Source organism: Silene latifolia, chromosome Y (assembly GCF_048544455.1).
Source record: "Silene latifolia isolate original U9 population chromosome Y, ASM4854445v1, whole genome shotgun sequence".
Lineage (NCBI taxonomy): Eukaryota > Viridiplantae > Streptophyta > Magnoliopsida > Caryophyllales > Caryophyllaceae > Silene > Silene latifolia.
The window spans coordinates 115,450,962-115,474,295 of NC_133538.1; the positions used below are offsets into that span (position 1 = coordinate 115,450,962).

General features: G+C 36.3%; 2 protein-coding genes across 3 annotated transcripts; one reads left to right on the plus strand and one right to left on the minus strand.

The window, feature by feature from the left end:
- Positions 1-851: 851 nt before the first annotated feature.
- LOC141628772 (protein FAR1-RELATED SEQUENCE 5-like) lies at positions 852-2,087 on the plus strand. Its single transcript, XM_074441864.1, has one exon. The coding sequence runs from the start codon at positions 852-854 to the stop codon at positions 2,085-2,087; it is 1,236 nt and encodes a 411-aa protein (XP_074297965.1).
- An 8,929-nt stretch (positions 2,088-11,016) lies between these two features.
- On the minus strand, positions 11,017-15,786 carry LOC141634097 (uncharacterized). 2 transcript variants are annotated; one of them, XM_074446396.1, is made up of 2 exons: positions 15,610-15,786; positions 11,017-12,649 (listed from the first exon to the last, which is right to left on the minus strand). In XM_074446396.1, the coding sequence occupies exon 2, from the start codon at positions 12,073-12,075 to the stop codon at positions 11,308-11,310; it is 768 nt and encodes a 255-aa protein (XP_074302497.1). In that variant the 5' UTR covers positions 12,076-12,649; positions 15,610-15,786; the 3' UTR covers positions 11,017-11,307. The 2 variants fall into 2 exon arrangements, with proteins under 2 accessions (XP_074302497.1, XP_074302498.1); XM_074446397.1 differs by lacking the exon at positions 15,610-15,786 and adding an exon at positions 14,543-14,846.
- Between the last annotated feature and the right edge of the window lie 7,548 nt (positions 15,787-23,334).

Here is a 23,334-nt window from a genome sequence, read left to right on the forward strand (position 1 = left end):
ATTTACGTCACGTATTAACTTAGTAGTAGCGAAATTGCGATTTTTCTGCGTAAATCTGAAATTTGTGCCCCAAAGGTTGTACCATGGACCAAACGTTGAGATCCAACATTCAGCCATGGACTAAACGTAACCAACGTTTACCATGGTCCAAACGTGGGAAACCAACGTTGGCCATGGTCCAAACGTTGGAATCCTTCGCTTGCCATGGTCCAAACGTTGGAATTCCACGTTTGCCATGGTCCAAACGTTGGAAACCATTGTTTGGCCATGGTTGAACGTTGGAAACTAATGTTTGGCCATGGTTGAACGTTGAGTTTCCTTGTTTGGCCATGGTTGAACGTTGGTTTTCCCTGTTTGGCCATGGTTGAACGTATAGACACAATGTTTGGCCATGGTCGATTGTTGAGTCTCGTGGTTTAGCCGTGGATTACTCGTTTTATCTTGTTTTGCTTTCGTTTTACGCAATTTATTTAGGTTATTTATTGTTTTTATTGTCTTACTATAGTCCGTATTGCTTGGAACAGGTTTCATGGGAGACTTTTGGCGAGAATTCAATTGACTACAACCCGTCGTTGTTCGAGACTGCTTTAGATTTCGAAACGTGTGATGATGTTTTCAATTGGGCTAATAAAGTTGCATTCGAGAATGGGTTTGCTTTGGTTAAAGGAAATAACGGAGCTAAAAACAGAAAAAAGAGCGGGTTGTTGAAAAGTTATTTTTGATGTAAAAGATATGGGTTACCAACCCGATCGGATGATCTTGAAAAGCCAAGGAGGTCGCATAAGTGTTCATGCAAGTTCCGTATTCGTGCCGTTCAAAATTTCGTATCTAAAAATGACCAAGTGACGATAATGTGGAACTTTTTAACCTCCGAGGGTGGTGGACTACACAACCACAACGTAGCCGTTTATAAGGACGGGGATCGGCACTTTGCGGGATTGGATACGGAATATAAGGCATATGTTAGGCAACAAACTATGGTCGGTGTTCTACCGAGGGATATTAAAAATACTCTTCATTTGAAAACCCCGGAAAAACCTCAACTGTCAAGTACCCAGTTATATAATGAAACAAGGAAAATTAGGCAAGAAGTTAGGGGTGAAAGAACCACCGCTCAGCAAATGTTGGCTCTAGCGGTAGAAGCGAAATACGTCCATTGGCACAAGATTAATTCTGAGACAAAAGAGATTAGTCATATTTTCATGGCACATCCTGATTCCGTGAAGTTGTTCCGGGCTTATCCTTACGTGGTTATCCATGATTCGACGTATAAAACCAACATGTACAAGAATCCACTCATTGAGATGGTTGGTGTCACACCCATAGGATCGTCCTTCTTAATTGCATGTTCGATGATTCCTACCGAGTCTGAGGAGTGTTACAGTTGGCTGTTGAAGAAGTTAGCTGACATTTTAGATGTCACGGGAGCTTCCCCTTCTGTTTTTGTCACCGACCGGGAATTGGGTTTGATCAACGCTCTTAAGGCAGTATTCCCTGGGGTTGATCATTTGTTGTGTCGATGGCACGTGAAGAAAGCCATCAATGTTAAAGCTTTGAAATTCTACCATACTGAGAGTATGAAGGCATTTGTCATCACAAATCCAGAAGACGGTTGGAATAACGTGATCAATGCAATTACCAAGCAAGCGTTTCAGCAAGCTTGGGCGTGTTTCAGTCGTAAGTGGGCACGTATGTCTGCTTATATCGGGAGAGCTTGGGGTGAGCACGCAGGGAAGTTTGTTTTATGCTATACAAACGAGGTCTTCCATCTTGGTAACACATCAACTTCCCGTGTTGAGTCAGCACATTCTCTATTGAAAGCTTGGTTGAAATCTAGTCATCTCACACTTGATACCATGTTGTTCCTTATCCACGGCATGCTAGAAGGTCAACACTCCAAGATTAAGAAAGAACTCGAAGATTCAATGAGTAAACCAAGGATAACATCCCGTACTTTCTCCTTATTGCAAGGGAACGTTTCTACTATGGCCATAGAGTTAATGGAGAAAGAACTTTTAAGAGGCCTTGGATTGGGTATCGGGTTGGAGGATGGATGCGGACACGTGCTACGGACGACTCATGGATAACCCTGTGCATGCAATTTGGTATCTTTGCACAAAAGAGGTAGGAGGGTCCATCTTGAGGATATTCATGTCTTTTGGAAGACAATGGTGTATGATATTCCTCAACAAATGCCGAAAAATGATGGTGATTTGTTTGAGGAATTAGTTGACGGTGTGATAAACGGTGACCAGGTTTTTCGAAGGGCAGTCATAGACTTGTTGCGTGACTTCTCCCACCCGCAGGACCAAGAGATTTTTCCACCCCCTATTAATGAGCAACCGAAAGGCCGTCCGAGAGGTTCTACAACTAGAAACAAGTCGGGTTTCGAGCATGTAGAAAGGAAGTTCGGGACACCAAGTACTAACGGTTCAACAAATGCACCACCATCACAACAAAGAATTGGTGATTTCGAATCAGGACCTCCCGATGCTTCTTTGGAAAGGAACTTTACCATTGGCCTCATATCATCATGGGCCAAACGGTGGGGTGTTCCTGAGATTCTTTGGGGCCACTTTGATGGTTGGGTGGATGTTAGAGATGAAGGTCATTGTGGGTTCCGAGTAATATCTCATGCCCAGCGGGGCCAAGAGACAGATTATATAGTTATGCGGGAATGGTGTGCGAGGGAGATGGGGAGTGAAGACTTTATGGATTCAAGTACCTAAGAGGGGGAGGGGGTGAATTAGGTACTATTTAAAAATTTCAACTTAAACTTTATTGAATTAAAGTAAGTTGTTTGATAATATGGAAGATAAGTGAATACATCGATTGATATTGAATGATTAAACGAGTATTAAAAGATAAGTTTGCTAAAGTCTTAAGATAACAAAGGTTCTGACTGTTGCTATTCATCTCAGCGTATGGAGTACAGGCTACAGACCGAATGTGACAGTATGTGGAACTGTTACTCAATAATTAAGCAAATAACAAGGTAAGACAATATAAAAGCAGCGGAATAAAAACAAATGAGAATCAAACAAGAGATTTTTGAATTGGTTCGGCAAGAACTCAAGTGCCTACGTCCAATCTACTTTTTATTGATTATTTTTAGTGATCTACTCCGACTACTAAAAAACCCGTACAATAAAAAGACCAACAACCTACTCCGGTTGTGACACAAGTTCCAGAACTACTCCGTTCAAGAACAAGACAACTCGCAACCTACTCCGGTTGCCAAAAAGTCAATGGACTACTCCGTCCTAAACTCTACACACTAACTTAGAACGTTTTATGGATCAAGTTTATACGGACAGATTCTTAACAAGAATTGATATGGATAACTTTACAAGATCAAACAGTTCATAAGTGAGAGAGTTTAGTACTTAAAGCAACAGTGATTATGATTGTAACACTTGAAGACTTTTGAAAGCTTTGCAAAACAATGACACGGTTTTAAACTTTGAAAACAATTTTTGCAAACTTAATTAAATTCTCAGGAAAAGTCTTGCGGAAAATATGAGATGAGAACTCCTTTTATAGAGAGGGCAAGCAAGGTGGGTGATTTAGGGTTTAGAAATTCAAAGGTCTTCACATGTGATGAAGACCAACACTTCCCCAAACTTGCACAAAAGAAGGTACTCTTTCAAAAGGTGAAAGAATAAAAGAAGGTTTGTAATTATCCAAAACAGGCCTTTGTTTTTTCAGAAAATAAAGAGTGAAAGATAAGTCACAAGGTGACAAGTTTTCACCAAAATGGCAAAAAAGCAATCCTTGTTTTACAAAGGACCAATGAGTCAAATTGGCACAAAGAGGAAATAATTTGAATTGATAATTAGCTAAACCTTTTTTCTAGAAACCCGAATCCTTAGAGAAATCTGAAAGTTATCTTTTAAGTCCAAGTCACTTTAGAAAAACAAAAAGGAATTTTTGAAAAGTGAAAATGAATTTCAAGTGTTACGGATCATGGTGACAGTCCAGGCTATTGTTACTTGTAAGAGTAACAGTAGTCTTGACTGTCATTATTGCTTTTAAGTACTCTACTCCCTAACTTGTACATTAGATGACACAAATGACTCTATACTTTTGGGTGATCAACAATTCAACACATCTTATTCCAAGCTTGATTTGATCATAAAACCTCAAAAAGGTAAACTAAGAGAACACACATTAAATGGGCATGTTATCATCAATAAAAGGAACCCAACAAGGAGCGACAATATATACAGAGAGTTGTTCGGAATTTATCCATCATCGACCACCGGTATGACAGGGTTTGAGGAGACACTTCATAGAGTTGAGTTTTTTTATCAGATTAGTTGTGGGCCGGCTTACTGGATGTGTGGTGATAATTTGCTAGTGTTTGCAACGCTTTTCAACTGGACGATATGTGTGATTGGTCATACACGAGGGAAAGATAGGAAGAATGTTTGGGACGGAAGTTGCAACACTATCATGCCTTTGAAGACCCGAATGGAAGGCAGACAACCGTACGGTATTATATGGATTGTCCTACACCATAACCATTGGATGCGGTTGCATTCTAGAGCCCCCCCCCCCCCCCGAGAGTCTGCCTATGCCGCCACTCCACCCCGCTTGGTTGACCTACCGAGATGTTAGTGTTGCTCACCTAGATACGTTGTACAAACAGAACATTGAGAATTGGCAAGCATTCATGGGAGAGACAGCGAGAAGACGTCGTAGAAGCCGAAATTCTGATACTGCGACAGTTATCTCAATTGACAGTAGTTCGGATTGAAAAAATGTAACCGTTACTGACGATGTAAATAAAAAATTATTAAGTTCACTTGTGTAATATATTTTAGGGTTTTTCTCTTGTATACCCCTGTGTTTTTTGTTTAGGTTTATACAAATTCTGAAATTTCTGGAAAAGCATACAAACACATAACAATTCATATTACAAATTCTGAAATTTCTGGAATTCATAGCAACTGATACAAATTTGGAATTTTTTGCAAATACTCACTACTTCATAACAATGGCTGACATAAGAAAAACAAACAAATACAATATACACTTGAAATAAAACTTCATCATCCTTGACAAACCCAAAATCTCTTCTTTTAAACCTATAACTTGCTCTTTCATGACATTTCCACTTGATGCATCATCAGCTTCATCTTAACATGCTATCTTTAACCTTTTTGTTATTGTCAAATGATCTTCAGTCAACCACATCACAAAATTATTGCAATCTAAACATTTAAAATACGCTTTCATTGGATTATTAATTGACCCGAAATCTTGATGATAGCGTTTTTGCCACATCGATTGCAAGATTGATTCTTAAAATTAAGGCCTTCAATTGGGTAATTTCTCCACATTGAGGATGATGTCGACATAAGTAGAGAGAGGAAGAAGAAAATTGAAGGGAAAAATTTGGGGCAATTTAAGAAGTGAAGAAGAGAAGAAGATGAAGATGTTAATATAGTTTGAAATTGAAAAAATCTAACCTTTTGAAATTGTTACCGTTATCAATTAAAACATTATAATCGTTTGAAATTTAAAAAAAAATACCGTTACAATTCAAAAATACCGTTATAATTTAAAAATACCGTTACAATCCAATAATACCGTTACAATTCAAAAATCTAACCGTTTGAAATTCAAAAAATTGTTACCGTTTTGATCCGACTTCTTATAAATAGCCCTTGCTATGTCCATTTCAATCATAACATTCCATCTTATTCACTATTAAAAATACTCGATTTCTCAATCAAATCCATTCACTACAATACTAAAATGGTGCTCACAAATACTCAAAAAATCAGAACTTATCAACTAAGGATCGATTCAATCGTTGCGGATTTACCAGTGTTAGTGTCTCGCCTTGAATTAGTCGTTCCAAGGGCCACTGTATGGCACTTGCTTGAAAATCCTCCAATTGGCAGCCTTTGTATCATCCTAGTTGGAAACCCAGAGAATATACTAACTCCAGCAGTTACTGATGAGGTTGTTTCTGATGAAACATTAACCGAAAAGATGTGGGAGTTTCGCAGGTTAAAAAGTGATGTCCTTGTTTATTTTGAGCGCATACTGACCGGGCTCGATTATGCAACACTATCAGAATAATGTGCCGGCAGAGTGTTCAACCTCGAAAATTTCAAAATCGACATCATAGATTTCTGGAATCAATATGTTGCTGCTCAACCTGAAGAAATTGAGGCCGAAGACAATTTGGAAGATTTGGAATCGTCATCTTCATCAGTTGAAGATAATTAAGTTCGAAAGTAATTTAATTACGTTTTAATTAAGTTGTATTTTCAATTTATATCGTCGTTTAATTTTCATTTAACTACGTTTTAATTCCCGTTGTATTTTCAATTTATGTTTTACTTTATTAAGTTATATCTGTGTATTATGTCCTATTGTTAAATTGTATCGTGTTTAAAATAAGTTTTCGGCTACGTTTAATTTCCGTTAACTATGTTTAATTTGTATCGTTAACTACGGAATTGATCAATAAAATGATTACTAAAATTAAATTAAGGAAAAAAAACAAACATAAATAATATCCATACAAAGATAATATAATTAAAATAACATAATCCGTACAAAGAGACAAAGATAAAAAATAAAAAAAATAAAAAAACTAGCCGTCATACACGTCTTCATAGTAGAGACGCATGTCCGCAAACAAGTCCTCTAGAGTCTCTCTCTCCATCTCCTCACTAGGTTGTTGGAAGACGTTCTTGAATTTACGACTAAGAGCTAGGGTGACCTCCGGCTCCTCATGAAACTCGACAGTACGAAAATGAAGGCGGTCTGACGGGGGATACAAATAGGGGTGTGAAATCTCCGCATACCAACTCATGTACCCGTCACCATACTCGAAAGGCATATATGCTTTAGTTGACAGACCCCGTAACGATATATGATCGAATTCTCGTTCCCCCAAGTCTTATCGGGCTCTTGCCCGAACTCCAGCCTGTAATTCCCGTTCGCCGGACGAGACTCAACAATTGGAATCGGCATCGGGACCGGGATAGCCTGACGGTACCCAAACTGACGCATGCACCGATCCGGCTGGTACGGCTCTACTATATCAAGATGCCTGATAAAACCCGAGTAAAGCGATACTCTGCAAGCTACCTGGGGACGGTTCCTGTAGGGCAACCATCGGATATGCTCCGGCCTAAGATCGTCCAAACTATGGCGATACATCTGAAAAGTCTGAGAATCGCCCTTAGCCCGAGGCAAGCGAGCCCAAGCCTTGACTAGAGGTCGGTCCTCAAGAAAGAATCCAGCGCCGGGTCGGAACTTGGGAAAGTACTCGTACATCCATGCCTGGAGTAACGGTAGACACCCACTAACACCAGTACTATCTTGGCGCGATGCTATCCCTAAATGTCGGTACAAGTAAGCCAAACAAGCAGCACCACAAGCATAGGAATCAACCCGATCAAGGCTATCAAACAAGGGCAATAACTAAGCATTCACCCTATCACCACTCTTATCCATGAAAAGAGTATGACCCAGTAAAATTAAGAGGTAAGCCCGTAACGAGTCATGCTCGTTCCCTCGATGAACAACATTCCTCAAGTCTGATGTAAGTAAACCACCATTCTTATAGCGCGGTGGTAGAACCTCGGAGTCAGGAACTCCATAAAATCCCGCAATCTTCCCCCTCAAACCACTATCATCAGCCTTGGCCAAACCGTCCACACACACCCGCTCACCAGTAACAGGTATCCCAAGAATATGCTAGACATCATGGAGCATGATACTAATCTCTCCAAAAGGCATATGGAAAGTGTTAGTATTCGGGTGCCACCTTTTGATAAAAGTACTAAGGAGGTTATCGTCTAGACCGGTGGTAAAACACTCTCTCAAAATCCCAAGCCTGCTCGCCTCTACCCTAACGGCAACAACCTCACTGAGACATATCTCCCTAATCTCCTTCCCAGCTTTCGGCCTCTCGTAGAGCTTGATCCACGACCTCATATTCTCCGGGTTAGGGTCCAACCAACACTTGAACGCAACGTGTCCACCAAAACTCCATAAGATGGCAATGTTACTAGGACCACCAGGAACGGGCTCTCTCAGGATCCAAGAAATATCCCTCTTTGGCCTCCTCGACCTATCCGTGCTAGAGGACGTCTCTCTAACACTCGAATAGCGTCCTTTATGATCCCGGCCCAACCTCTGAGTCAACAATCTCTGGGATGACGGGTTCTCTTGGACCCGATACTCTCCAACATTCTCCTCTTCCGAGCCCTCATCCGACGGCTCATCCTCTCTAACATGCCGGTAACTACCGACAACCTCCCGTGACCTCGCCTCCTCCGAATCACTACGAACGTGACCGGGATTAGGCATCATAACCATGCGATACGGCTCTCAAAGTGGCGGTGGCTCTTGGTGGGCCTGCTTAACACGCAAACGACGTTTCGACATCGTAACCATCCGCCCATCGGTACGGTCGTGTACGGGTGGCGGAGGCGGAGCTTGCATGATGGCCTTTCCTCTCTCATTTCGATCTCCCATCTGCATTAATAAAATAAAATTTGTTAGAAAACACACTAATCGACTAGAAAACTTATAAAATAAAAAAAATCGGCAAATAATGGTAAAAAACACGATTTAAAAAAAAAATTGAACGTACCATTGTCAAAAGTTGATTCTTAACGTTTGACCATGGACGAAAGTTGAATCTTAACGTTTGACCATGGACGAAAGTCGAAATTCAACAATCGACCATGGCCAAACGAAGAGAACCAACGTTTGAACCATGGCCAAACGTCCAATTCCAACGTTCACCATGGCTCAAATGGCCAATTCCTTCATTTCACCATGGCCAAACGACTAATTCCCACGTTCACCATGGATGAAACGTTGGAATCTCACATTTCACCATGGTTGAAACGGCCATTTCCACCGTTCACCATGGTTGAAACTTTGGGATCCCACGTTTCACCATGGTGTCCCCTTCCCCATTTTTTTCAACTCAGATTCGACACCAACAACAACATTAATCGACATATAATTGACCTATTTTACGCAAAAAACTATACAATTACAACTAATTAGCAAAAAAATTGACAAGAAAAACAACAATACAATTACAACAACCTATTTCAAAACTAATTCAATAAAGTTTAATAAAACCTAAAATAATCAAAACAAATTCAATTAATTGGCCAAATCGAAGCATATAATCAATTAAAACTAACAAATAAAGTCATATAATCTATTAACAACAACAATAAACGATTTAATTTTAATTACAAAGCTAGTTTTTTTAAAAAAAAAATTACTAACCAGATAGGTGGTGGTAGACGGTGGTGGCGGTTTGCGGCAGTGGCGGCGTGGCAATGGCGACATGGCTGTATGTGGTGGCGGCGTGGTGGTAGGAGGTGGTGATGGTGTTTGATGTTGGGAATATTTGGGGATTTTTGGAGTTAGAGAGAAAAGAGTAGAGTCAGTGAGATGTGAGGGGCAAAATCGTCTTTCGGAATGAAAACGTCGTCGATGTTTACTAAAACGTCGTCGATATTTACGAACCGGGGCTGGGAAGGATGATGCAGGGATAAATAGGTACTTTTAGGCTTCGTTTGGTTGCCCTCTTAATTCATGGGATTTCTAAAATCCCATGAATTGAGTTTTTTGTGTCTTGTTTGGTTACCCAAAATAATGCAAGATGGGGGAGTTTACAACTCCAAGGGAGTTTCAACTCCTACATAATGTAGGAGTTTGATTACCCACTCCCTCCTAGGTAATTGTAACTCCTCCATCCATTTTCCTCCAAATTTACTCATCCACCCTTACAAATTAGGTATTGCTTATATTATGGAGTGTATATTGGTAATTAGAAATCAAATTTGGGTTAATTGACACAGTTCAAACAAACAATACATGGAAGTTTAATTCATGGGAAAAACAAACTCCTCCAAGGCAACCAAACATGTTTTTATCAATTTATATGGGAGTTGGATTTCAATGAGTTGCAAATTAACACGGGAATTCAACTCCTACATGAACCAAACGAGGCCTTAGTGGTTTATTTTGTCTTTGTGCCAAAATAAAAGGACAAAAAATGACCGGGTCGGAGGGAGTAATTAACAATATTTCCTTTTATTATGAAAGAACCGTCATTTAATGTAGTTGTCGATTTTTATTTTACATCAGTTGTGTATAGTTAGTATGCGGTAGTTGTATACTTGTATATACGCACACTGCCCAAGCTCCCGAGTTCGAGAGATGGAGTCCTTGGAGTAACGTGATGTTATTTATTACCTTTTTTTGTACGGTAAATAAGTAAGGAAGATTAAATGCCGAGTTATTGCGCGAGTAAATTACGAAAATTAGTTTTTTCAAGTTTTTTTTATTATTTTTGTCGAAGTTTCTTTAAAAAAAAAAAAAAAAAAAAAAAAAAAAAAAAAAAAACTATAGTCACAACTCACAAGCAAGGGAAAGTCGTGATTTGTGAATGGAACATACTAGGACTATTGTTAATTCCAAGTGAGGTTTGGAGACGTAGAAACAGCTGAAACATGTGCTTTCTACCTTCTACCGAACTAATGACATGTTAAAAATGGTTGGACTATCTACCTGACAATATTTGAGTGAGAAAATCTAGCATCGTGTAGGTGCACCGTGCACCCCGAATACTGAAGACTCAAATTACAGTGACCGAACAATTGGATTTTACGAGGAACTTGCTACCCTCATCCTCATTTACGAAGGCTCTACAGATTCCATTACTACTGGCAGCTATGAAGTGTCTGCTCCAACTGAAGGTCCAACTGCTCCAATTCATATTATGCGTTTACTTGGCTAGGGTGTTTTATGGTGGCTGCTCATAGTTGTAAGCGAAGTTCAAACAAGTAGACTGACTAGCAAAACTAAACTAATTAAACTGATCGTGTTGATCGAGGTTGCGCCACTAATCTGTGAAATATATTCCTAGTCAAATCAGTCTACAAGTGAACTTCAACCGAGTGTTTTAAATGAGCACAAGCAATGCTCTAATAAGTAATACCAACAAACACCAAGGAAATCAAGGCTGTAGCTGCACAATTACATGCAGGAAACAAGGCAACCAACAGGTATAGAAGTTTTTAACAAGAGATCATTTTAGATATTATTAACATATAAACTCGAATTAAAAGCTTCTAAACATCAAAATATCAGTAATCCGGTAATAAGTAGTAGGCGTTTTTCAGACAGAAGAGAACAGTTTCGTACACGATTACAGAAAAGTCTCATTTAGTCCTCACGAATTATTTATTTACCATAACAGAAAATGCAAACCTCAAGGTAAACTCTTCATGGGTTCATGTGTCGTCAGAAAACACAATGCATAGTACCACTGGCTTGTCCGAGAAAATTACTACCACAGTTAGGGTCGGGGCTGCCTATTCCAGGATCATTAAAATCAAGAAACTCCAGAGGCGATTTATAGTTTTGTAACCTGTCAGTATCGGCAAAAGAGTTCAAACTCCGGTCAGATCTCCCACCCGTCTTCGACTTTCTAGAATGCTTCTTCTCTTTGGACGCACTTCCTCCTCCTTGCACGTTCTTGCCCTTGTGCTTCCCTTTTCCGTGCTTTTTGTAGCTCTTGCTGTACTGTTTGTGATCCTTCTTCTTTCGATAGTGTGATACTGATGTTGGAGGTGGATCATACACATCAGGTGCCCAAGTAACAATAAGCTTCTTTTTAGGAACACCCTCCTTCTCACGGCTCCCTTTCATTGCGGAAACTAGCTTGCGATCAGTAGGCATTGACAGAGACTGACTGACAGCATTCTCTGTTCCCTCCGAACAAGAGGGAGCAGAGAATGCAGCACACTTGTGAAGGCACTCGCTAGAGATTGAGGTGGAGCCATCCATATTCGTGATGGGATTACTTGTATTTTCATCCTCCAGACCGCTTGTACCATCCGAAGGAGAATCCGAAGACGTTTCCAAGTCATCATCATTCACTTGCCATTTTTCATATAACGCATTTTCAAGTTCAAGAAATGGGTCCGCTTCACAAGGAGGTGGCTGATCAATACAATGGCCACCAGAACCACTTCTCATTGCAGATTTTACAGCACGGAAGCTGTCCATCAAATAAGAACAGTAGCACAAATCTGAAATTTGTGAAGTAAATAAATTACCAAACTTTTCCCCGGTGGAAAAGTCAACTAATATCTTCAAGCTCTCCAAGCAATGGGAACCCAGACGAACTACCACTTGTAAAACACTAGAAAGTTCCTTCCTTTTGCAGGAACAAGAAGGAAACCGAAACCCACAAGACTAGATAACCAAAAATAGCGAATTGAACAGATAGGAGAGCAAATAAAAGTAAATGTTAACTAAGATTACCACGACGATCACTTTTTTCAAGATTTTTAAGACGATGAGAACATATAGAACGATGCAAAGAGTTCGAAGAAAGTATGGAGGGAGCAATAGGAAGTTTAGCAGGCACCAAACGCATTGTGCTTCAATGCTCTTCGACCCCCCTCAGGAAAGAAAACTTTAAATGCAACAAACCCTTCTATCTTTGTAAGCTCCCTTCCTATTGTTAAAGTCGTGGATAGAATCAAAACAGAAGCTAATGAATGAACGCAAGCAATCTCTAAAACGGTAACATGTTCCTCCGTAACTTCCAATGTAGTGGTCAATAGCACATCCCAATCTGCCATGAGCAATTAGCTATGTAAGGTAACAAGGATAAAATTTGCCAAGATATAAAGTGGATAGATAGCAAGAAAAATCAGAATCAAGTATTGAGCAATCTGTACATTGAGCAGAACTTGCAAGAAAGTAAAAGATTATATCAACCATAGAGTAAACATCAAGACATCAAACAACAAGTAAGAGCATAAGCCATCAGCTTTAGTTATCAATACTGGCTATCACAGATTAATCTAGCTAAATGCAGCCAATGTTGTCACAAAATGCACATAAATGAGGTCATAATGATCTCAAACCTTTACAAAACAGCCAGCTTTCATTTTCTTTACTTGTCGAACAAAAAACTAAAAACAAAAAAAAGTAAGCTTTCAGATCTCATACCATGACCAAAATACCAAAAGATATGTCTTTGGGATTCTAAATTGGATAAAAATAAAAACAAATGCTGTTTAAGTGCCTTACCATAATTGCTCGAGGGGTCATTAATTTGAAACCTAGTACATATTTATCTTTCTCTTTCTAGCAACTCACATTATTCACAGATAGTGTAATTCATCGCAAACATCCATGTTTATAGGATCTCATGTCATGTAAATTATCTATTTTCGACGGCTCAGATTTTAAATCCAAGACTACACATTTATTTCCAACAACTATTGATTTCATAATAACAAGGACACAAAAGTTCAAGTGATACTAATCCATGAGCATTCACCAGGTTGACTAATCAAACTTGGAAAAACCGTGAAAATCAAAACAAACAAGTATATGAGACTTAGGGTGTGTTTGGATTGAGGGATTTGGAGGGAAAGGAAAGGGAGGGAGAGTGGGGGATTTAAAATTCCTTGTTTGGATAGCAAATGAGGGTGGAGGGAAATGGAGGGGGAGTGATTTGGAGGGATCCAATTTCCCTCCTCCAAGCCTAATCAAAATCTCTCCACAATAAGCAAATCAAAGATTTGGAGGGAAATTGTATCCAAACACCTACACCCCATTCCCCCTCCCTTTCCCTTCTCTCTCTTTCCCTTCCCTCCTTCCCTCTCCCCTCCCTTTCCCTCCATTTTTGCTATCCAAACACACCCTTAATGCATGTTTCCCAGAAATACAAATGTTAGTCAGCAGGACATGAAACAGCAAAATAGGAGGGAAAGAGAGGGGAGGGAGAATGGGGTATAAGTGTTTGGATACAATTTTCCTCCAAATCTTTCCTATGATAGAGAGATTTTGATTTGGCTTAGAGGAGGGAAAATGGATCCCTCCAAATCCCTCCACCTCCATTTCCCTCCATCCTTGATTGTTATCCAAACAAGGGATTTTAAATCCCCTAGTCTCCCTCCCTTTCTTTTCCCTCCAAATCCCTCCATCCAAACACACCCTAAATGCAACAGTAATACAAACCCAAAAATGTTTAGCCAATTGACGTCTTGATGTTGGCATGCCTTTTGAGTAGTACAAACCCAAAAATGTTCAGCCAATTGACCTCTTCATGTTGACATGCTTTTGAGTAGTGTAGATTACCATACAAAAAAGCACCAATCACAAAGTCACATAACATTGAACAATATGTTCTCAATCATTGATCAATCAGAATGCATCAATCAGGATAATCAAATTAGGGAGTGTGATTAACAACAAAGCATGGATAATAGGAAATAGCGGATGACGGTTAATAGGATGTCTAATGAAGAGAAAGATACAACAAATCACATTCCAACGCATCAGCAAAAGGAAATCGAAGATCACAGAGCAAGGAACAATACGTCTAATTTATCACTCTTTTCTCTGATGCACGAAAAAACATAATCGGAGACAAATTAAAACATATACTCTTTCAATTCTGGTAGATTCTTTACGTTTGCTTTTGATACAAAGTCAAAAATAAAAGGCCAAATACCTAAAATACCCTCTCAGCTCATCTCATCCGTCGCCCTTTTGTCATGTCATACATTTGGGAGTTCAAAGTAGGGTCGGGGTGATCTATTGTGATTTGTGAAGGTTGTTTGTAGGAATATTTGGGTAGTGTTAGTGTGGTTAGTTCGGGAAGTGGAATTGTAAAGAGCGGTTGATGCTCGATGTGGAAGTGATTTCGAGAGGGAAGAGGTAATGAGCAGTGCTCAATTAGTATACAAAATCTTGTGCAAGGCTGGGATACTTTTAAATAACTAACTTTTAATTTGAATGGGTGATGGGTGATTGATAAACCCGTTTATTTTGATAGACCCACTTACAGAATTATTGTGGAGGACGGACATACAGGAGAACCTAACCCATTCGATTTAAGCGATTTGGGACACTCAACAATCGACAGTTAACCGTAAATCAAACAGAGAAAACAGCAATCAAGATTCAAATTTTACTAATCTAAGTCTAACAATTTGCACCTTAATTGAAATTAATCAAGATCTAAACTTTACTAATCTAACAATAACAGCTGCAATAATTAATTAAGGGAAAATGCATGTGGTGCTCTTAAAGTTTTACATTTTGCCCGAAATACCCAATTTTTTGTTCGGGAAAACTTTAAGAGGCTGTAACTACACGAGTTCAGGAAGTAATTTTTTTTCAAATCGATCATCTTTCCGAGAAAGACGATTTGAAAAAAAAAATTGTCATATTTGCATCCTTGGCTAGGAGTTTTTGTACGTCAACGTTTTTTTTACCGAACAAACTTTGAGTGACCATATCTCTTAGTCACGAATTCCAAACTCAGACAATTTTTTTTTTCAAGTAGTAGTTTGAAAAAGATAATCAATTTGAAAAAAAATAAATCCACGTCTCGTAAACACGAGTTATAGCTTCTTCATGTTTTTCAGATCAAAAAATTCTTCAAGTTTTTCGGATCAAAAAATTGTGTATTTTGGGCAAAATATCAAAGTTCAAGGCACCGCGTGCATTTTCCGATTAATTAATTAAAGGATGATGCGAGAAAACAGAAGGAAAAGAGAGAGAAAGAAGAGAAACCTGAAGATGATAAGATCTAGATCGGAAAGAGAGTGGTTGAATCTGAGCGTATTAATGGCGTAAGAAGGTTAATATCGTGATTTTGATGAAAGACGACGAAGAAGACATCTTTAGGGCTTGAGGATGATTTTCTGACATTATCTTCAATAGGGTATTTATAGTGTTATACGCAAAGGTATTTGGGGAAACACATTTACGAATATGAGACGGAGTACGCGGGGTGTACAAGGGCCTTGGTATACAGGCCAGTGAGAGCACGCCAAGTGGAGTTTGGTAGGGACCATATGGAATCTTTTTCAAATGAGTTTTTAGAGGGATAAATTTGAAAAATTTGGATTTCAAATTCAAAAAGAGACAATCTATTAATTGCTACACTTTCCAAAGATCATTAGCAATATTAATCTAATTTTTTTATACTAATCTCTATACTAATTATTTTTTGTTTCTTATATTTATTTTATGTTCTTATTTATTTTAACCTCATTTCTCTAACTAAAAAAATCGTTTCTCTCACTTAAAAAAAATCAAGATATTCGTTTCTCTCACTTAAAAAAAATCGGATATTTTTTTCCCCAAATCTAATAATCCATAAAAAAAAAACCAAGATATTTTTTTTTTCCCAAATCTAATAATTCCTTAAAAAAATAAGTATATTTTGTTTCCAAATCTAATAATCATATTTAATTATTAAAATCTCATACTATATTTCAATTGTATCGACACCACCATCATCTTTAATATGAGTTTTAATCAATCTTGTTCTTGCGATTCACATTGTTATCATAACTTGGTTCCAATCCGTCAACTCTTGAAGAAAAATGGACCTAACAAAGGAAGGTTTTTTTATCGTTGTCCCTTATGGAAGGTATATTTATGTTTATAGCTCAAAATAATATAATTAGTATAATATCTATGTTTATTGCTCTAATTAATTTTTAATGCATCTTTAGACTGAAGATTGTGGTTACTTCGTATGGGATGAATGCGTGGAGGTTGATCGGAACATGAACAGGTTGATTGATCTAAACAACTCTTTGGAGGATAGGTTACGGCAATTGACATCGGAAAATATTAAATTGAAATCTCAGAAGTTACGTGCTACTAAATTAGAAAAGTTAGCTCGTCGGTTATTGTATTATTCGTGGGTTGTATTTGTATTATTATTATCAATTTGTATTGTGATAATACTACATAAATAAGAGAAGAAGCTTTAATTTGTTATTGATTGTTGATCTAAATTTGTATTTTGACGATAGTTGTCCATTATTCGTTGTCGATCAAAAATAATTTCGGTCTCGGTTTGTTATGCTTGATTATTAAGGTTTTAAAAACTTAAAATGAATCAATTGCAAAAAGAAAAACATTTAATTTGTAATGTGTTAACTTTGCAAATTGCAAATTGCAAATGACATCTACTTACTGACGGCCCAAGTAAATGAATGGATGAAAATGGCCCAATTGAGGAAGTAAATGGGTCGACGAGAAAGAATGGATGAAAATGGCCCAATTGAGGAAGTAAATGGGTCGACGAAAAGTAATCGATGAAAATGGCCCAATTGAGGAAGTAATAATGGGTCTAGTTACCGAAGGCCCAAGTAAGTTAGTTGATAAATAGAATGAGCCCAAATTGTTATATAAGACCTATATTTTGATTGGGCTTTTCCCCTATTGGGGCCACATTCCTAATGGTCTGGTTTTTAACATAGAAACATGGAAAATGAATATTAATGGCCCAAGTGAATAATGGTCAGTCCTACCAAGTTAAATTGCATAATTATTTGTAGCAGCATAAGATCTCGTTGTGGCGTTTGTTACTCGCTTGGCCGTGTTCTCCTCATGTGCCGGATTTATTTTGGATTAAAATTAGTCATCACACATTGGTAAAATTACGGGTATTTTTTTAACGAAGGACGTAAGATAGTAATTAAAAAAAAATAACAGGAATTTGAAAAGGAAATGGGTAGTTGATAATCATAGATCCATTGGAAAATATAAACCAACCTTTTAATCCTTACAAAATACGTACTATATAAACCATATTTAACCTAACTAAAAACCAAGAAGTTCAAGTTGATGAAGCTCCAACTCAATTTTCTGGATTTCAATCACCCCTTGTTCACGATTAGCTTTCACTTCATGTATAAGAGCTTCCATATTTTCCTGCACGTCGTTCATCCCTCTACTTATTGCCCGCTGCCTTATCACCTCCGCTCGGTCTATTAGATCGGCCAACTGAGTGTCAATCTCTCGCAACCGAGCGAGTTTGATTCTGCGATTGATAGTGTATTGTACTAATATAGGAATGAACTGTCTAACCATCTGAAATTCATACTAGTTAATTAAATTAAAAATAAAACGTTATGTAAAAGGAAAATTGGATGACAACTACCATTCATATCCCATCGCCAATATGGACATAAACCGTTTATATTCAATCAAAAAATAGTTATGATTGACGGGTTATTAAATTGATTGTCACATACATGCAAAAATCGTTTACGGTTTTAAACTTATACAAACAATTTCATTTAAAAGAAAGAATGGTTAAATATCTTGATGAAATGAGCAAGAAAAAGAAAGAATGGTTAAAATACCTTGATGAATGATCAAACAATTAGTAACAAGAGTTGTGAACAAGTTTGGAGTCCTCCTTACAAGTATATATGAGATCTAGGGTTTGTGTTGTAAAGGGAGTTTTATTTTTGTAGATAAATGTAAAATACTGCCATATTCCTTTTATAATGGGGAGAAAGACAATTTTTTAATTTTTGTAATTAGTGATGTTTAAAACCGTCTATATTCAATTAAAAAAATTAAAGCGTTATGTAAAAAGAAACAAATATAACAACCTTTCATATCACATAAACCGTTTATATTCAATTAAAATATAATTATGATTGAGGACTTATTAAATTGATTGTCGCATACATGCAAAAATTGTAAACTATACAAACGATTTAATTTAAAGGAATGAATGGTTAAATACCTTGATGAATGAATTAGTGACACAAGAGTTGTGAACAAGTTTGGAGTCCTCCTTACAAGTATATATGAGATCTAAAGGTAGTTTTATTTTTGTAGATGAATGTAAAATAGTGCCATTTTACTTTTATAATGGGGAGAAAGACAAATTTTTTTATTTTTCTTATTAGTGATGATGTGTTTAAATCTCATCAATTGGAAGTCAAATCAACATGCATGCATGCTAGATTTCTGCCTTGCTTGCTTACACGACACACATAATCAAATCAAATCAATTGTAATTCTTTTTGTGTTGTGTTTAGTCAAATCAAAATAGTTTATACGGACTACTTAATAGGAAAATCAATCCACATTTTTAACTATTAATAGATATTCATATGTTATATCGAAACCAAAGAAAATCAATGATAATAAAACTGATTCAAATGGAAAATATTAAAAACCCACATTTAAAATTTACATACTTAATATAAGTGACATCATGCATGCCCACTAAATTAAATAGAACTTAAACGAGAAATAGAGGCTCTTAGGGAGGCATTCTCTTCCATGATTTTGATCTTCACCTCCTTTGCTAGTTTGAGGTCTCGTAAAGCGTATGCAATATCTGCTGCATCTTCTCCATCTCCGGCATAAAGCCACGATCTTTGGCAACCTTGAGTGGGATCTGAACATTAACAAGGAATAGGTTGTTCTTCCTTTCGATTTCCTCTAAGCGATTTATGAAACATTTGTTGTACTCGATTGTAATCAATGTTTTGGTAATGTTCCGATCCATTATTTTGAAGGAAGTTTTCAGTTTAGGTTTTAAAGGTTTAGGGTTTGAAATATTGATAGACAAATCAAATTAGATAATGGCTTGGGTAGTAGATGTGGTTAGGATTTACTGAATATACAAATGTATCATATATATAAATAAAGTGTGGGTCGTGTCTTTTCATATGCCACACAGGAGGATTTTTAATTATAAATTAAAATTAACAAGTGGAAGTTGAATTAAAATTAATATGTTTATAGGAAATGACAACTTGTCCTTTAATCTTCCGGTACAATGAATTGTATTTTAATAAATCTTACGTAATTAATATAATTCCGAGTATTTAAAACCGATATTTATTTATCAACTCTTGTTCAAGTACGAAATTAAAATGACGTCACATAGTTAACATTCAAAATCGAACAAAATATAAAAGGGGTAGAAGAGAAAACCCAACCATGATAGTTAATATTAAGATAAACTTAAATAAGAAAAGTACAACATAATAATATTATAAAAATAAAACATGCATAGATATTAATTGGAAATTAAATACATGAATATCCAATTAAGGACTTCTTTTAATCCTTACTAATTTAAGGATTTTAAAGCCTTTAGATCATCCTCAAGTTCTTTCCTAAGGTCAATGCATTTTCCATAAGAAACAAACAAGGATTGTATGAGATCATCCGCTTCCTTTTCAATCTCCTTAACGCCATGTACATAACAATAGTTCCGAGTTTCAATCGCACCAACAATCATCTTCATCGCTCTCAACTCTTGTTCAAGTACCGTTTGAATGTTTTTTTCCAAATTGGCGATCAAACCCATTGACATACCACTTAGGTTTGCCATTTGAAATCTTTTGTAGTTTTAGTGAGAAGAAAGAGATAACTATTGTTATTTTAAATTGTTTTCTTTTAGAATGATGTTAACCACCTAATATTTATAATTGAATTTATGACCTTTGGAGAACCGTGCGTTGAATAGTTAAAAAAAATTGCCACTTGCGTTTTTATTTTTATTTTTATTTTTGACAAATTGGTTCATAAATTATGACTGTTGGTGATTACCAATTTCATTTACCTTGCAAACAATGGCCACTTGCATAGAAATCAAATGAATGATACACCTAATGTAAGAGGTAGAAGTAGAGAAAACCCAACAATGTTAACTAATTTAGAAATAACACCAGGATAAACTTAAAAAAAAGTACAACGTAATTATATAACTAAATATCAAACAGAATAAAAATAAGGTCTCCTAATCCTTATTAATAATGAACTTTAGAGCGTCAATATCCTCTTCAAACCCTTTTCTAAGATTGTTAAATTTTTCATACGTACCCAACACGTATTTGATGAAATCATCCGCGTCCTTTTCTGTTTCCTTAAGGCCCCTTAAATAACAATCGTTACGAGTTTCAATCGCCCCGACAACCACCTTCATTGCTTTGAACTCGAGTTCACGAAGATTGGAAACTTGTTCTTCTAAAAATAGCAACGATTCAATTAACAATTCATTAAGGTTTCTCATTCTAAAAATTTTAGTTGATTTATTTAGAGAGAAGATAAAAGGTGAAATAGTTTAGAAAGAGAGGAATAGTTATGTTTTAGAATGGCTACTTTGTGTTAGCTCCCCACTATTTATAATTAAGTTGGTGACTGTTCTACTACCATGACATCAAAGAAATTAATTAAATTAAATTAAATTAATATAAATTTAATTTAAAATTACTTTTTAATTACCGTTGCTTCACCATTTCTCTATTAAATATAAAAAAATAAGTTGGTGACTATTGGCGTACCATTCTTGTGTATTTTGATTGAAATTATATAAATAATTGAAATTGGCATAATTTTTAAATACTTTAATTTAGCACATTTGAAGGTAAATTAAAGAGTGCAAGGATTTGAAACGTAAATCGAATCGGTAGATAAGACTTAATACTGAATTGAAAATAGGAACATAACAAATTCGACCATCTAAAATCGAAACGAGACTATGAATCTACTTGAAATTAAAAGGATCCATGAAAGTTATTTAGTAAACTCTTTGATCCACCCTTGATAAAATTCTTGCAACCCTATCCTCTATTATGGCAAGCCTTTGGTCAAGATGAAACAAATCTTTTGTTACTGGGTCTCTTATCCCCTGGCATAGACAATATTCCTTGACTAAATTAGTCCCTCTTCTTATAGTAAGGATACCAAACTTCACCTCTCGGCGTAAGGACAGACGGTAATCTCTTATAAATGATGGTTCATGGTCTCCAAGAAGAAACCATTTAGCCCAAGCTTTGCATACCTCTCGCTACATTCTTCTTATCACACGTGTGGCCAACCTATTGAATATATGAGTACTCATAATATCCACATTGCCGAGGACTTCGGTAATAGGTGAACCCGTTCCACGGTTTCTTTCAACACTATATTCAACATCGAAATCCATTTGCATGGAGCGCTTTTTGTTGGCGATATATTCTTCTTTGAACAATTGTTTGTCCTCTTCCAATCTATTGATTGAATGAAATCGATAAATAACAATTCTCATATTTGAATATTTTTTTATGTTAAATTATGTTTAATTTAACTTGAGATAGTCTTTTAGGTTGGAAGCATAAGGTATTTATTTAAGATGCGTGACCGTAATGGGTCTGTGGCCTTAAATACACAACTGTTTATTTGAAGAATGTAGCAGATAATGAAAGGTTACATGAAACTAAATTAATTAAAAAGATACCAAATATAATATTATGATATCTATTTTAAGTGAACATTACTAGACAATGTTCGTTTATACAACTTAATTGATCAACTATTTTTTGTACGAAGTAGTAGGTCTAACTTATGGCGCTTTGTTTCTAGGTTTGGTTGTTTTAGGGTTTCTAGTGTTTTAGGGTTGGTTGGGGTTGTATTTAGTGTTTGTTAAGTATAATTATTTCTACGTCACGTTTATTTTAGGGTTGGTTTTGGTGGTTTTAGGGTTGGGTTTATTTTAGGGTATGGTTTTAAAAAGGGTTTGTAGGGTTTTTTTTACTAGGGTAGGTTTATTTTAGGGTTTGTTTTTAAAAAAAGGTTTACTTTCGTCTCGATCTTAGGTTTATGTACCTATTTCTCTGTCAATTGATATGTAAATTACCTTTTTGGATGTATTACTCAAATGTTATTTACTAAAAATAGATTTTGATAACTATTGAGTCATAGTCCATATTTGTCTGTCAATTGATATCTAAATTTCCTTTTTGGGTGTATTACTCAAATATTACTAAAATTATCATAATATAACTATTGAGTGATACTATAAATTTGTCTGTTAGTTGATATCTATTTCGTTTTTGGGTTCATTACTGAAATGTTATTACTAAAACTAGATTTAGATAACATTTGAGGCATACTCCATCTGTCTCGGTCTCGGTCAATTGTTATCTATTTCCTTTTTTCTTGTATTACTAAAAATAGATTTAGATAACATTTGAGTCATACTCCATCTGTCTCGGTCAATTGTTATCTATTTCCTTTTTTGTTGTATTACTAAAAATAGATTTAGATAACATTTGAGTCATACTCCATCTGTCTCGGTCAATTGTTATCTATTTCCTTTTTTGTTGTATTACTAAAAATAGATTTAGATAACATTTGAGTCATACTCCATCTGTCTCGGTCAATTGTTATCTATTTCATTTTTTGTTGTATTACTAAAAATAGATTTAGATAACATTTGAGTCATACTCCATCTGTCTCGGTCAATTGTTATCTATTTCCTTTTTTCTTCTATTACTAAAAATAGATTTAGATAACATTTGAGTCATACTCCATCTGTCTCGGTCAATTGTTATCTATTTCCTTTTTTCTTCTATTACTCAAAATAGATTTAGATAACATTTGAGTCATACTCCATCTGTCTCGGTCAATTGTTATCTATTTCCTTTTTGGGTGTATTACTCAAAATAGATTTAGATAACAATTGAGTCATAGTCCATCCGT